The sequence below is a fragment of the Bombyx mori genome, chromosome 1 (genome assembly GCF_030269925.1).
Source record: "Bombyx mori chromosome 1, ASM3026992v2".
NCBI classification, from domain to species: Eukaryota; Metazoa; Arthropoda; class Insecta; order Lepidoptera; family Bombycidae; genus Bombyx; species Bombyx mori.
In genome coordinates, this window is record NC_085107.1 from 20,096,088 (window position 1) to 20,109,987 (window position 13,900).

General features: G+C 35.0%; 1 protein-coding gene across 2 annotated transcripts; it reads left to right on the plus strand.

Moving 5' to 3' along the window:
* The first annotated feature begins 4,333 nt into the window (after nt 1-4,333).
* Nucleotides 4,334-13,603, plus strand: PAH (phenylalanine hydroxylase). Of its 2 annotated transcripts, XM_004924878.4 has the most exons (7): nt 4,334-5,240; nt 5,939-5,986; nt 10,394-10,697; nt 10,905-11,264; nt 11,433-11,695; nt 11,841-12,070; nt 12,204-13,603. In XM_004924878.4, the coding sequence occupies exons 1-7, from the start codon at nt 5,184-5,186 to the stop codon at nt 12,358-12,360; spliced, it is 1,419 nt and encodes a 472-aa protein (XP_004924935.1). In that variant the 5' UTR covers nt 4,334-5,183; the 3' UTR covers nt 12,361-13,603.
* The last annotated feature ends 297 nt before the right edge of the window (nt 13,604-13,900 follow it).

The window sequence follows — 13,900 nt, forward strand, 5'->3', positions numbered from 1 at the left end:
GACAAGAAACGTACTGGTCAAGCTCATAGTTATCTCTGAGACAGTGCATACACTAGACGACGAAAAACTTACATTTCAAGCATCATATTCTATGATTAGTGAGAGATAGAGAGCTGTACTGGGTGAACAAGCAAGCCGTGAACGTGACCCTGGATTATTAATGTTCTCCAACACACATATATGTATATTAAATTGGTGCACTGAATATAACTTCAGTTTCCCGACTGTGTTGTGTTTTTATTGTCATGATTCGGTTCTCATGTGCCGCAGCAGAATTATCTAATTCATGTACTATATTATATACCTAATCAGGTCATAAATTCTGTCACGTGTTTAATGTAAAATAATTGAAACAAGTTTATTCATTATGTAACCATTCATATACCAAAATGAACTTAACAAAACATAGATTCTTATGACATTAAAGCTTATTCAAAATTACCTCCGTGATTTTGAATACAGGCCTTCAATTTGCGCGGCCAGTCGTCTATCGCAGCACGAACGAGGTGCATGTCAATATCGGCGGCTGCCTTAATCAAGGATGTCTTGAGTGACTCCAAATTAGGATGAGGCTTTGAGCACGCCTTTTCCTCCAAGTGTTGCCATATCTTGTAATCTAACGGATTCAAATCTGGACTGGAGGAGGGCCAGTCTTCGTGCCGGATGAAGTCGATTTTACGCGCCGCCAGTCAGTCTTGTGTGCTCTTCGCTCTATGAGCTGGCGCCGAAACTTGTTGGAATACCCAGTGCCTGTTATTGAACATGGTATGAGAAACAGGTTCCACGAGGTTCGTCAGGACTGTATTTTGATACACAACTGCATTCTTTTTTACACCTTTCTCACAAAAATGTACCTCTGTTAAGCCCCAATAAGAAACTCCCAACCATACCAAGAGCGAGGATGGAAAATGACCTCGTTGGACACGCGGAATACGGTCGCTCGCTTCTTCACTACTGTGTGCGTACATCTTATCATTTTGTTTGTTGTAGCTCTCTTCTACGGTAAAAATTTTTTCATCCGAAAAAAGAATTTCCCGATATTTTTTACCGCGTACCGCTTCAACAAAGCGCGGCATCTCTTCAGTCTCAGGTCCATTAGACGAGCATTTAAACGATGTCCTGTTTTTCTTCGATATGCCCGAAGCCCTAAGTCTTCATTTAACACCCTTTTCACCGTGGTTCTGCTTAACCCCATCTGAAGGGCCAACAGTTTCTGCTTACGTTTGGGATTTCTTTGAATTCGCGCCTTCACAGCTTTTATCACTGCTGGAGTCCTAACAGACCGAGGGCGACCACTTCTTGACCTGTCATCTACACTAGAGTCTTCATTGTATCGTTTGATGGTACGATAAACGAATCTTTTGGTTATATTCAAATTTTTCAGTATGTTAAAAATTTGAATTGGCGCGTAACCGCAACGATGCAACGCAATAACTGCAACACGGTCTTCTTTAAGCGTCCACTCCATATTTAAAAAAGAGTAAAATTCTAAAAGTATACATTTTTATTTTCATGAACAATTCGAAATTCGAATTCAATAAAAAAAATTGTGGCCAGCATTCTAAAAGAAAAGTTTTTACTGTGTGATAATACTTATGACCTGACTAGTTATATATTGAGCTTTGATGTTCATGTTCTCACTGTACACCGGCACACAGCATAATGTTGTACTGTTAAAACTGAGACCTTAGAACCGTATCTCAAGGTAGGTGATGGCATTTACGTTGTAGATGTCTAAGGGCTCCGGTAATCACTTAATATAAAGTGGGCCGTGAGCTCTTCCACCCACATAAGCAATAAATAAAAAATAGGCGCCCATCTTGAGATCAGAACGAATAGCTTCCTGGGAGCAGAAACGATCGCGTTTTAGTGATTGTTGTACGATATGACAATATCACTATAGTATTCGATAGATCTATTGGGCACATGTCGTGGATCCTCAGGTACAGACCTGAGCTTTCCAGTAGCCGTTCAACAAGAGGTGGGCCGTGAACTCCTGTCTGCTTCTACTCTTCTACGTCAATAAAACAAGGATGCTATGATTGTGGTCAAATTGCGAACAGCACTCAACGTCGAGGATGTGACGTGCCACATAGCTATACAGTTTAGTTAGTTATTTTTTTATTAGGCACACAATACACATTACAAGCTAAAAATATACATAAAAAACACAAGTAAAAAGAAACAAAATCTGGCTTGCCACAGTAGCAATGTGTGCACGACTAAACAAGACAAAGTGCTGAATTTGTACACAATGTTCCTTACAACTATACGACAAAACAACACGATAACGAAAACTAATCTAACATAGAATGTAAGGAAATAATTTTATTCACAATACACATTTAACAATTACACTACTTAACCTATTATTAACTTGGAGGATGCCCTTGAGCATTTTTATAAACGTCACTAACCTACAAGTAACAATATCCAACTCAGTTGACGACTTTGCTAGTTCGTTATAGTTGCGACACATTCGGGTAATTGGATTATAATATATTGTTAATATATGATATATTGTTATTATATTGTATTATTATATCATATATTGTAATTATTTAATAAAACATGAATCGACTTATTCAATCAAAACAAACAGAGGAAGGAAAACCGTGTTATGACGTCACTCTGTTTTGTGATACAGCACCTCAGAGATATAGCGGGCAGCTCGGCTCAAATGGATCCCGATGATTTTGTTTGTCTGCAGGCAATATCAATAGTGCGCTTGTTCCGCTCGTGACTTCCACAAACGTATGTATGTAGTAGTTCTACCGCAATATTAGTTCCGTGTTCGTATGCTGGGACAGTACGTCCATTTATTAGCCTTTTTATTTTAGTCCTTTTATGTATTACTAGCGGCACGCTCCGGCTCCGCTCGGGTCTTTTACAAAAATTTCAACGATATTTGACGTTGTTTTTAAAAATAAAAGAACACTTATTGCGGCATAACTCTAATAGTTAGACATAATATGCTGTCCTGACACTTTTTGTAAACAATAATGTGTTCTACAATTATTACATTATTTTATTCTATCACTAATAGTTTTCGCAGGTCACGCGATGTAATGAATATTTTAGGTATTTTTTTTACACCTTGGGTTACATTATTGGAGTTTTAGTAAGGATAATCCCCCATTTTTCAAAAAAGATTATAGCATATGTCACTCGGGAATAGTGTAGCTTCCAAACAGTGAAAGAGTTTTTCAAATCGGTTCAGTAGTTTCGAAGCCTATTCAATACAAACAAACAAACAAATCTTTCCTCTTTATAATATTAGTATAGATGTTTCCGTCTATACTACATAATTTAAAAATTCAAACTTCGACGTCAAGAGCGAGAAATTTTTTAAAGTTAGATTTATTAAAGTTTTTAGATTTAAAATGTCAATTTGGTGCTATGAATATTAATAGCCAATGCACCGTTAGAGTTGATATTTGCGATTTTAAACCATATTCGAAGGACAGTAAAAGCCACTTAATCAAGTTTAAATATATTTTGTGTTTATGGAGTTACGTCACCGACTTATGAACAGAGATCTTTTAACAATTATATTCCAATTTAATTTATTGTAGGTCGGGTAGCTGTTAAATTGCAATGGAATATTCATCATGATAATCGACTCGGGTTAATGGGATTGGCTGGGATCAGGCCGCTCTGAGCTGTTTAAATCCTCACTATTTGTTTATGCTTGAATAGCTCATTATGTTATTACCTACGTGTATCTCAGAGCACATTGAGTATGTATCGGCTGTCGACACATCAAAACTGACAAATTTTCATTGCAATATAAAACACACAACACATTCAATACATAATAACTGTGTTACTAATATCCGGTTTTGCGTTTCCAATGCATCGAGTTTTACGCGGCGCAGTAGAACCACGTGCAAAAACTCATTATGACCTTCCAAACGCGAACCTGTTACAATTCAAGTAAAATACACAACGGGTTCTTTATGTTTAATGTAATTTCGATAGTAAAAAATCTTGCAAGGAAAACTTAATGAGAATAGAGATGATTAGTTCTTATGTGCATGGCGGCATTGGTTTTTACGTTTATTTTACCTAAATAATCTATGATAGGGGGCTAAATAAAGAGCCTAGTAATGTTTGATGAATGCTTAGGCCAACTCCATTTTGTCATAGGTACGTTGGATATTTTGATGTTGATTTTTATATTGGATATTTGCAACTTTGAATGTATTATAGTATTGTGGGGCCACTCAAGTCAGGTTTCGCTTCATCGGAATTCCAAACTTGTTTTTTTTTTTTTCGTCCGAAAAATTTACGCACGCCAACTTGTATGTATCTGTTTTTTACAACACTGGTTTTAATTTAATTTTACTGGTGGTAGGACGTATTGTGAGTCCGCACGGGTAGATACTACCACCAAGCTTATTTCTGCTTTGAAGCAGTAGGTAATGCGTTTCAGTTTGAAGAGTGAGGCAGCCGTTATATTGTAAAAACCGATACCTTAGAACTTATGTCTCAAGGTGGGTGGTGGCATTTACGTTGTAGATGTCTATGGGCTCCGGTAATCACTTAACATCAGGTGGGCCGTGAGCTCATCCACCTGTTTAAGCAATAAAAAAATAAAAGTAAAATAAAACAATATTTTAGATGAAAATCACAGTATAATCAACCTAGCCAAGAAATTTCATGTCTGGCCAAAATAATGGAACTCTAGAACCTTCAAACGCAACTTGACAGATCTATTGCAACGTTGTTTTTTATAAAGCACAACGATACACGAAGCTTAGCTCGACTTTTGGATGCGTTTATCAAGTCTTTGTGTTTGTTGGTGTTGTCATAAGTACTATACAAATTATTTTAAATATTTATGGCCTGCTGAACACTGATAGTTTTATTAAACCGGTATAATTTTGTTATTTCATTGGTTAGTCGTTTAAAACAACAGAGGTCAAATTATTTTGAAATAATAATATTTCAGTAAGCAATAAACAATACTTGCACACAAATAAAAAACAAAACATTAAATCCTGAAGTCAAAGGTCGTTTTAGAATCTAAACAACTAAACGTCGTAGATACCACATCCATATTTTACGAAGTCGAATAACGTCAGAGCGTTCGCATATAACAGGCTGCTAGTCGGCAAAGGTTTGTTTACATAAGTCACTCACGCTGAGAACACACGCCTCTTCCAGCAACAGAAAAAGAAATGGACATCACGGCGAAGCAAATTGAACAACCCACGTCTGGCTCGCCTCCCGACAAGGTATGAAATTGAATTAAAACTGATATTAAATATAAACATATCTGTCGAATTTTATGCAGGTAATACTAAAATTTATGAGCGCGCGCACTTGCTAACGTAGAATAAAAATATTAAGCGACTTATCAAACTGTTTTTGTTTCGTCTTATGACGACATTGGCTCAATCACCATCTGTCATTTATTTTATTCAGTAAATAGATCATTTAGATGTCGATTCTAACATATTTCTGTAAATAATAGTAATTAGCTAGTCAATGGAAAAGGTAATTACTAAGTTAACTTAAGTTTTTGACGTCGCTTATCAAATCTGGAGTGAGACAGGACATGTCACGGTAGCAAAAGTGTCTAAAGCTGGATAGATTCTGTCATTCCTGGCAATGTGGGTGTTCTCCAGTGGCGGGTGGTGCGTTAACAAACGTGACATGACAGAAACATGGAAAACAAAACCATAAAACATTCGGCAAAATTCACGGGGAGAAGCAAAGATTAAAATTCAAATCTAGATTAACGTAACGTTTCAAATAATTGGTGGAATTACAGTTTTATTTTTGAAACTCACTTAAACTGTTTTTTTTAAGTTTGTTACTACTTTTGTCCGTATTGATATAATATACTTCACCAATTTTTATTTTTCTCCTTCCTATAGATGCTTGCTGAATGGGATTTCTATATAAAATATAGTTAATCATTTATTTTTAGTGTGCATGGGACCACAAACAGTGCATGACATCAGAAAAGATGAAAAAGGTAAAACGCATGTTTAAACGCGTGTTTCTGATATTACAGCTAGGAGTGCTCTGATATTATTATATGCTTTGCTACTAACTGCTTTGGGATTTCATATTCTGACCTTTTTTTTTACGTTAAATTTTTTGTTTATGTTTTTTATTGTATGAGACTCAACGTTTTGAAGAAACACGTATATTAGGGGCAACAACAATAAAATGAATTTAAGGGTATTTAAAAAAAAAATTAACCTGTAGATATAAATTAGCAAATACAATGCTTAGCTTGCAACGACTGTTTACCTGTTAACTCAATCTTGACTAATCGAAATTTTGTTGAGCACAAATAACAATTGTATTTAACACTATAGTTGTTTTCCTGCTATTTGACATTACAAAGGGTACTTCGGTTCATACCTAATAATCGTACTTAAAATTTCCGACCTGATTGCAACCAGATAGGCAGGATTACATTATGCAAGGAAAAGTAACGGCGAATGCTTTTTTTGGCAATTACATAGATTCCATTAAATTTCATTGTAATAAAAGTGCAAACGAAATAGCGGAAGTATGTAGTCTTGTTTATTTAATGAAATTGATTGCATTACAATTGTTTTTAAAGTAAAAAAAAAACCGCTAGTGCTGAAGAAGAAATTTTTAATAGATTTGAGTAATTCTATGACCAAATGAATTAGAACAGCTTGAACAAGACTACGTTACCTGTGTTAGAATAAACAACCTCTAAATTTTACTTTTCTTACTATATTTCGGTGTTTATCTAACTACGCATTAATATGTATCTAGTAAACACGCAACCGGTAGCGTAAATTGATTTCAAAACTAAATTAAGACGCCAACTTAAAGCCATTGCAATTCTTGAAATTTTAAAGTAAGTTTTCCTCGAGTCAATCATTGAGGAGTAAACAATTTAAATCAAATAAAACACATATTTGAGTTTCATAGAAATTCCAATAACTTTAATTCACTTAATATTCGTCTTCTTCTTCTTAAGCATCACACATTGCTTTGTGCAGCGTGTGTGTAGGTGTGTTTTAAACCAGCTTGGTATTGCATTATTGTCTATTTCTTCCACCACACAATTGTGTATTTCAGCTTAAATGTAAAAGTACTATACAAGTTTAAAATTGCAATCGACAGCTTACGTTTACTTAGACCGGTGGCCTTCGAGCCTCTTCATGACTTTCGGTATTTGCACGTCATGGAGTAGTCATACTGCACAATTATTAATCTTAGTCAAAATAAATAGTAACTTTAAAACGTTACTAACGCTAAAAGTTTCAGTTTTGTCTGTCTGAGGCTAAACTTTTCTAACTTTTACGCAGTAACATTTTGCGGCGTCGTTTCGCATAAAATTTATCTACAACGATTATAAAATTAAATTAAAAATAAGAAAACCACACGCAATAAAAACAAAACATTGCTTTTATTGTTAAAAACATTGTGATAAGCGGTGTAATTGCTTCTAGATAATATATGTGTATTCAATTAAAATATTTTTTTTTGTTGACATTTTGCGAATTGATTTAATTATCTCCATATCTGCTGATATTTTAGCGAATCGTAGCTCTGTTGATTCTTATTCGACTGAGAGAGACAGTGATGAATTTTGTTTTTTGGAAATGGATGTTAAGTTCGGTACTGTACCGGTCTTTATTGATTTACAATGTTAATGTACTCGCTTGTTCATCATTAATACATAATTAAGTACTTCTTTGCAACACTTCGATTGCATTTCGAAGGCAAAAGGTATCGCTGCAAACATTAAACTGATTTCTGCAATGAGATATGGAGAATGGATACGGAAATATAAAATGTGACCTTTAAATTTGACACGTTTGGAATTTAATAAGTAGGTATGTTGGATAAATGAAATGAATACTAAAGCTAAATCTATCGGTGGAAATGTTCAAGAAACCACACAATTTTGTTATTAACTGCATAAGTTTATTATAGGTTTGATGTCGGTGTTACTTTAATGTCTTTGATTTTAAAATTAACGACTGTTATATCAAAGTACCAGCGACCCGCTCTCGCTTCGCTTCGGAAACTATAATTTATTATTGATTTCTCCACTATTTAATGGATGTTATTATACATATAAACCTTTCTCTTCAATCACTCTATCTATTAAAAAAAACCGCATCAAAATCTGATGCGTAGTTTTAAAGATTTAAGTATACATAGGGATATAGGGACAGAGAAAGCGACTTTGTTTTATACGATGTAGTGAAGTATAGTAATCGGCAAACTTCTTGAGCAAATGACCTTGACTGCGCAGAAACGAATTTTAGATCACTTTGGTGGTGAGGGTGAGGCGCGACGGCAGGGGAAATCGTATCGAGCGCGTTATTGGTAGATCAGTTGAACCTTGCGTCCCGCACCGCGCCCTCATTCCGCTTGCTCCCAAAAGTACGCTTGCGTTCAGTGGAAAGTCTATCGTTATTAATCGTTAAGTTATTTGTTATAATTGCTTGTGGACTTTGTTGCCATTGCTATTTGTTGAGTGTTTGTTGATTTTTTATAAAACATACACTATGCCGTGACAAACTGGTGTAGTACTTAAAAGAAAGGGTAGAAAATTTGTGTACGACGTATATTGCTTCATTATAAAACAGGGGAAGAATGATATGGAAAAATTAAAACATACTTCGGAACCAACAAAAACATCAGTGAGTACTGTTAGGTGCATTATTAACGAAGCTAAAGGCTCTGGCTTGCTCGCCGTGTTTCGGACTCCGGGTAAGAAAAGATCAGGGAAGAAGAAAGTTACCGGAATGGATAGTTTCGTTCAATCTGTAATAAAAAGATGTAATCATAATAACTACATAACAAGCAGCGAAACTCCGTACCGTAGAAAGGCTTCGAAAAATTTAAAGAAGATATAAATTTTAATGGCTCGGAATGAAGCTTACGACGAATTATGAAAGAGCTAGGCTTCAGATGGAAAAAAAGAACAGAAAATAATCGGAAGCTGGTAAATGAAAAAAGTAACATTCGATTACTACGAATCGAATATCTTCAAAAAATAATTAATTATAGACAAAAAAAAAGACCGAATCGACCGAGTTGTAAACTACGCCGATGAGCCCTATGTCGACTCATCACGATGATAGCGACTCGGGTGATGAAAACAGTGATGATGATGATGGTCAAGATTATGATAACGAAAAAAAAATTACAAATACCAGCTTCGCTTCAACTGAACCAAGACCTGGCAACAGCTCTAGTTTTGACTTAATAGAAGGAATATCTATTTTACCCCAAGATTAAATTATTACAATTATTAACCTATATGTTTTGTTGATGTTCTAATAAATATATAAATAAATATATATGTTGATTTTAATAATTTAATAGCATTATGACGCAGAGTAAGTAATGTTTTTGCACGTGAGTGTACCATGCGCAAACTTACCCCCACTACGTCAACAAATGCTCAAGAAGTTTGCCGGTTATTATACCCAGATTGAATATTTTAAATTTTGTTAATTTACCAGGCAAAATATATCTAGAAGAACGAGTTAATTTTTTATTACTTTGGAAGTAGTCGACCTGCTTGTGACTCAGCTGTTCGTGACTGTTCATAGTTTAAAACCTCATAAACGTGAAAATAACCCTCTAAGAAAGAAAAAAAATCTCGTAAAATACTGTACAAACAAATAAACCGTTGAATGGACGTATCACTGATGACGACGACGCGGAGGTTATCGGACCTATTCCAGATTGACCTCCGAGAAATAGAACAAGAACCTTATCTATTTAATTACGAGCTCCCGATAACGCCGGATGTCACAACGATTCAACTGTGTTTGAATATTTCTCAAACTTATCACTTGTGAAGCATCCAAAAAGAATTAGTAAGGGTACAGTTAATCACGACGATACCATTGGCTTGTACAATTACTATAAAATATTGATCACGCCACTGCGTCTGTACATCAGACCAGTTTGATATTATGTCTTCGTTGAACACAAAAAAGGATCTAAGTTTTTAAATACATTCATAATATGTATTTGATCAATAGTATTTTAGGTGAGTTGTTCTCGAAACTGAAACAGCAGTTAACAAATTGATAGAATATCTACCTTTTCTATCATTAAAGTAAATAAGTTTGTTGTATCTGCGTATTACCTCTCCGTTCTCTTTCGTCCTTTTTCTATAGCAGAGCGCGTCTAACAATAGTGTAAAATTGTCTTATAGATTATTGTAACATTTTCTGGCATTACCTACTTACGAACCATAAGCTTTATTAAACAATTGAACGACACTTCTATACTGAAGAAAACTTAGACGTTGTATTTCTTGAGTTTGGTGGTGGATCAGCTTTTGCTTAGATAGGTTGGCCTAGTAGAGGCAGTCATTACGTAGTGGCTACCTAAATTAACATGTCATTAACATTGTCAACAGCCAAAATTGATGGAAGGTGGCAACTACATCCGCGAGGGTCGTGATTCTACCAAATCAACTTGGCTTCTGATTTCACCAGTCGCACCCGACGAGGCTGGCTCGTTAGCCAGATATTTAGGCATTTTCTCTTCTCATGGAGTCAACCTCAGTCACATTGAATCCAGATCTTCCACAAGGCGTCCAGGCTATGAGTTCATGGTTGAATGTGAACATGGTTCTGGAGATTTCGGAGCGGCCCTTGAAGAGCTGAAGAAGAATGTTGGATACCTAAATATTATTTCGAGAAACTATAAAGATAATCGATGTGAGTGCCTTCTCGTTATCTATTTCCATGACAAAATGACAAGATTGTAGAAATAAATTAATTTCACACTAACTCCTTTTCAAAAACAAACACAACGAAAACTTAATTTGCTAAAATACAAACTTTGATATCCAATCAAGCATTTATGAACGTTTCAACATATCGAGAAAATGCAATTCACTTATAAAAATGGACTAATTGTTTCAGCCGCTGTTCCTTGGTTCCCACGTCGTATCCGCGACTTAGATCGCTTTGCCAACCAGATCCTCTCATACGGTGCCGAACTGGACTCTGATCACCCTGGATTTACCGATCCTGTTTACCGCGACCGCCGCAAATATTTCGCCGACATTGCATACAACTACAAGCACGGAGAGCCTCTGCCTTATGTGGAGTACACCAAAGAGGAGGTGGCCACCTGGGGTGTAGTTTTCCGGAAGTTGACAGAGCTCTACCCCACTCATGCCTGCAAAGAGCACAACCATGTCTTCCCGCTGCTGATCGAAAACTGTGGTTACAGGGACGACAACATTCCACAATTGGAAGATGTTTCTAACTTTTTGAGAGGTTGGTAACAAGCAATTTGCTGTCTTACTTACAAATCAGTAAACTTGTAGCTGTTTCTACGTCATTCTTTGGAGTAAGCTTAATATGAGAACCAAAAATACTATAATTCCTCCAATACAATATGTGTGGAAACCAATGTTAACATTCGTTATCTTTTATCATCACCAGATAGCACCGGCTTCACTCTGCGGCCCGTGGCAGGACTTCTCTCGTCGCGTGACTTTCTGGCTGGACTTGCTTTTCGAGTGTTCCACAGCACCCAGTATATCAGACACCATTCAAGACCACTCTATACTCCGGAACCAGACGTGTGCCACGAATTGCTTGGACACGCCCCGCTTTTTGCGGATCCCGCCTTTGCACAATTCTCTCAAGAAATTGGTCTTGCGTCTCTAGGAGCTCCTGATGATTACATCGAGAAACTAGCCACGGTAAATAACTCAACAATATTGTTTAATTTTAGAATTTCAAGCTAAGGTATTTATCAGAATTTTAAAATGAAAATATTTGTAAATATGTTTTATGTGTTCCTTCGAATGGATATTATAATCAATCATTGTACTATCCTCATGTCAGTGCTTCTGGTTCACGGTGGAGTTTGGTCTGTGCCGGCAAGAAGGTCAACTAAAGGCTTACGGCGCCGGTCTACTGTCGTCCTTCGGCGAGCTACAGTACTGTCTCTCAGACAAACCTGAGTTGAGAGAGTTTGACCCCGAGTCTACCGGGGGTACCAAGTATCCCATCACAGAATACCAGCCCGTCTATTTCGTTGCTAACAGCTTTGAAGATGCCCAGGAGAAGATGATGTAAGTATAAACTCAAAATATAGTTTTTCTTAAATGTAGTTCACAAGTTTCACTAAGATAAAAATTTGATAATGCTTTTTTTCATTAAATCTGAACATAATATAATCATTCATAATAAATTTGATGTTAACAGAAAGTTTGCTCAAACGATCCCACGTGACTTTGGCGTCCGTTACAATCCCTACACGCAGAGCATTGACATTCTGGACTCCGCTCGCCAGATCAGGGTCCTGATGCGGGAGGTGCACCAAGAAATGGAGCTGCTGCTAAACGCTATGGACAAGTTGTAACGATGCAGATTAGCTTCTTGTTGTAGGTGGGACACTTATAGTTAATGACAATCATGACCAATGATTTTTAAAGAACTAACATTTTATCTTTTCAAGTTTTCTAAATTTACACAACTTATTTGTACACAACTTCAAATGATATTATTTGATAAGACATTTCAGTTAAGTGTAATAAAAAAGTTTTGATTGAGGTAATTGAACAATTATGACTATATTTGTGTGAAACATAAATTTAAAAAATTTCATTCTTAAATTATTAATATAATAGTTGTAAGTACATTTAGTATCAATAAAATAAGTATGTTTTAAGTACGTAGGTATATTCAGTCTAATCTATTAAAATTATAAGAAGGAATTAGTAAATTACGGATGTTAAGGAAATAATATAGTTTAAAAATTCATAAAATATAATACTTATAATTGACATGAATTACGCTAAAATTATATAGGATGTTGTTTAATATATAAGAATTGTGGTGTTTAAAATATTATATAACAATTAATTTCACATTACATATATAATTTGGGTATCACGAGCACGTATATCATATCTATTATAAACATTTTCAAGATAATATATGTAGATATGTAAGTACAGCTTAAAGAAAGAAACTTTTTAGAAACAAGAAATCTGGAATAAAAAAGAGAGAACAAATTATTTTTATTGAATTCAATTTTAAATACACGTTTTATTTCAAGTCAAATCTATTTGTCTTTTATAACTACTATTCTCGATTCTAAGCTTAAAGAAATATGAGGGAATTAAAGTTTTAATGAAATTTTTCATTTCATTTTACTGTCAGCAAAAAAGTTTGAATTTGTACTGAACAGAGATTCACTGAACGAAAGAAACTACGAAACGATGTTAAGGATAAATTCACTATGCGGAATTCTCGAGTCTGAATCATTCTGTCCAGGTATTTTCCAGGTTTAAATACGAGTTTACGATACTCTAATGCAACTTTCTATTCTACTCTCCATAGATGTGTCTAATCTACGCCATTTTCTTATTCGGTATAACAGGGTAACCCAATACATTTTCGAACTAGGAACAGTGTGGTGATATAATGTTATGTTTAATGTGAATTAACGTAAAATAAAAACCGCAATTTTAACCAACATAATATATTTAATAATTTGTTTAGAAATAAACTTAATTGTCTAGTTAGATAAGGTGACGAATCAACATTTTCGTCTTTATATTACTGATATAAATAAATCGATGCTATAATAAATTACAAAATGTTTTATTTACAGTGGTATTAATAAAGACTTTATAATTTTACTTTTCGATACTGAGCCTGAGGATTCAAAACAATTTTCTTCAAATGAACCTCTAAATTATTTTATTTTGTATGAAGAGCTTAATGAATATAACTGAGTAATATCTTATTGCCATCATTTATTTGGAAACTACATATCTCATACATGAAGAAATAATACAAAATATAGATCATTTTCTAATACACGAGTGAGCTATAAGAGTATATAAGTCTGGGTTTAGAAATAGGTGGAAAAAACACAATCTTCCCTATTGTAT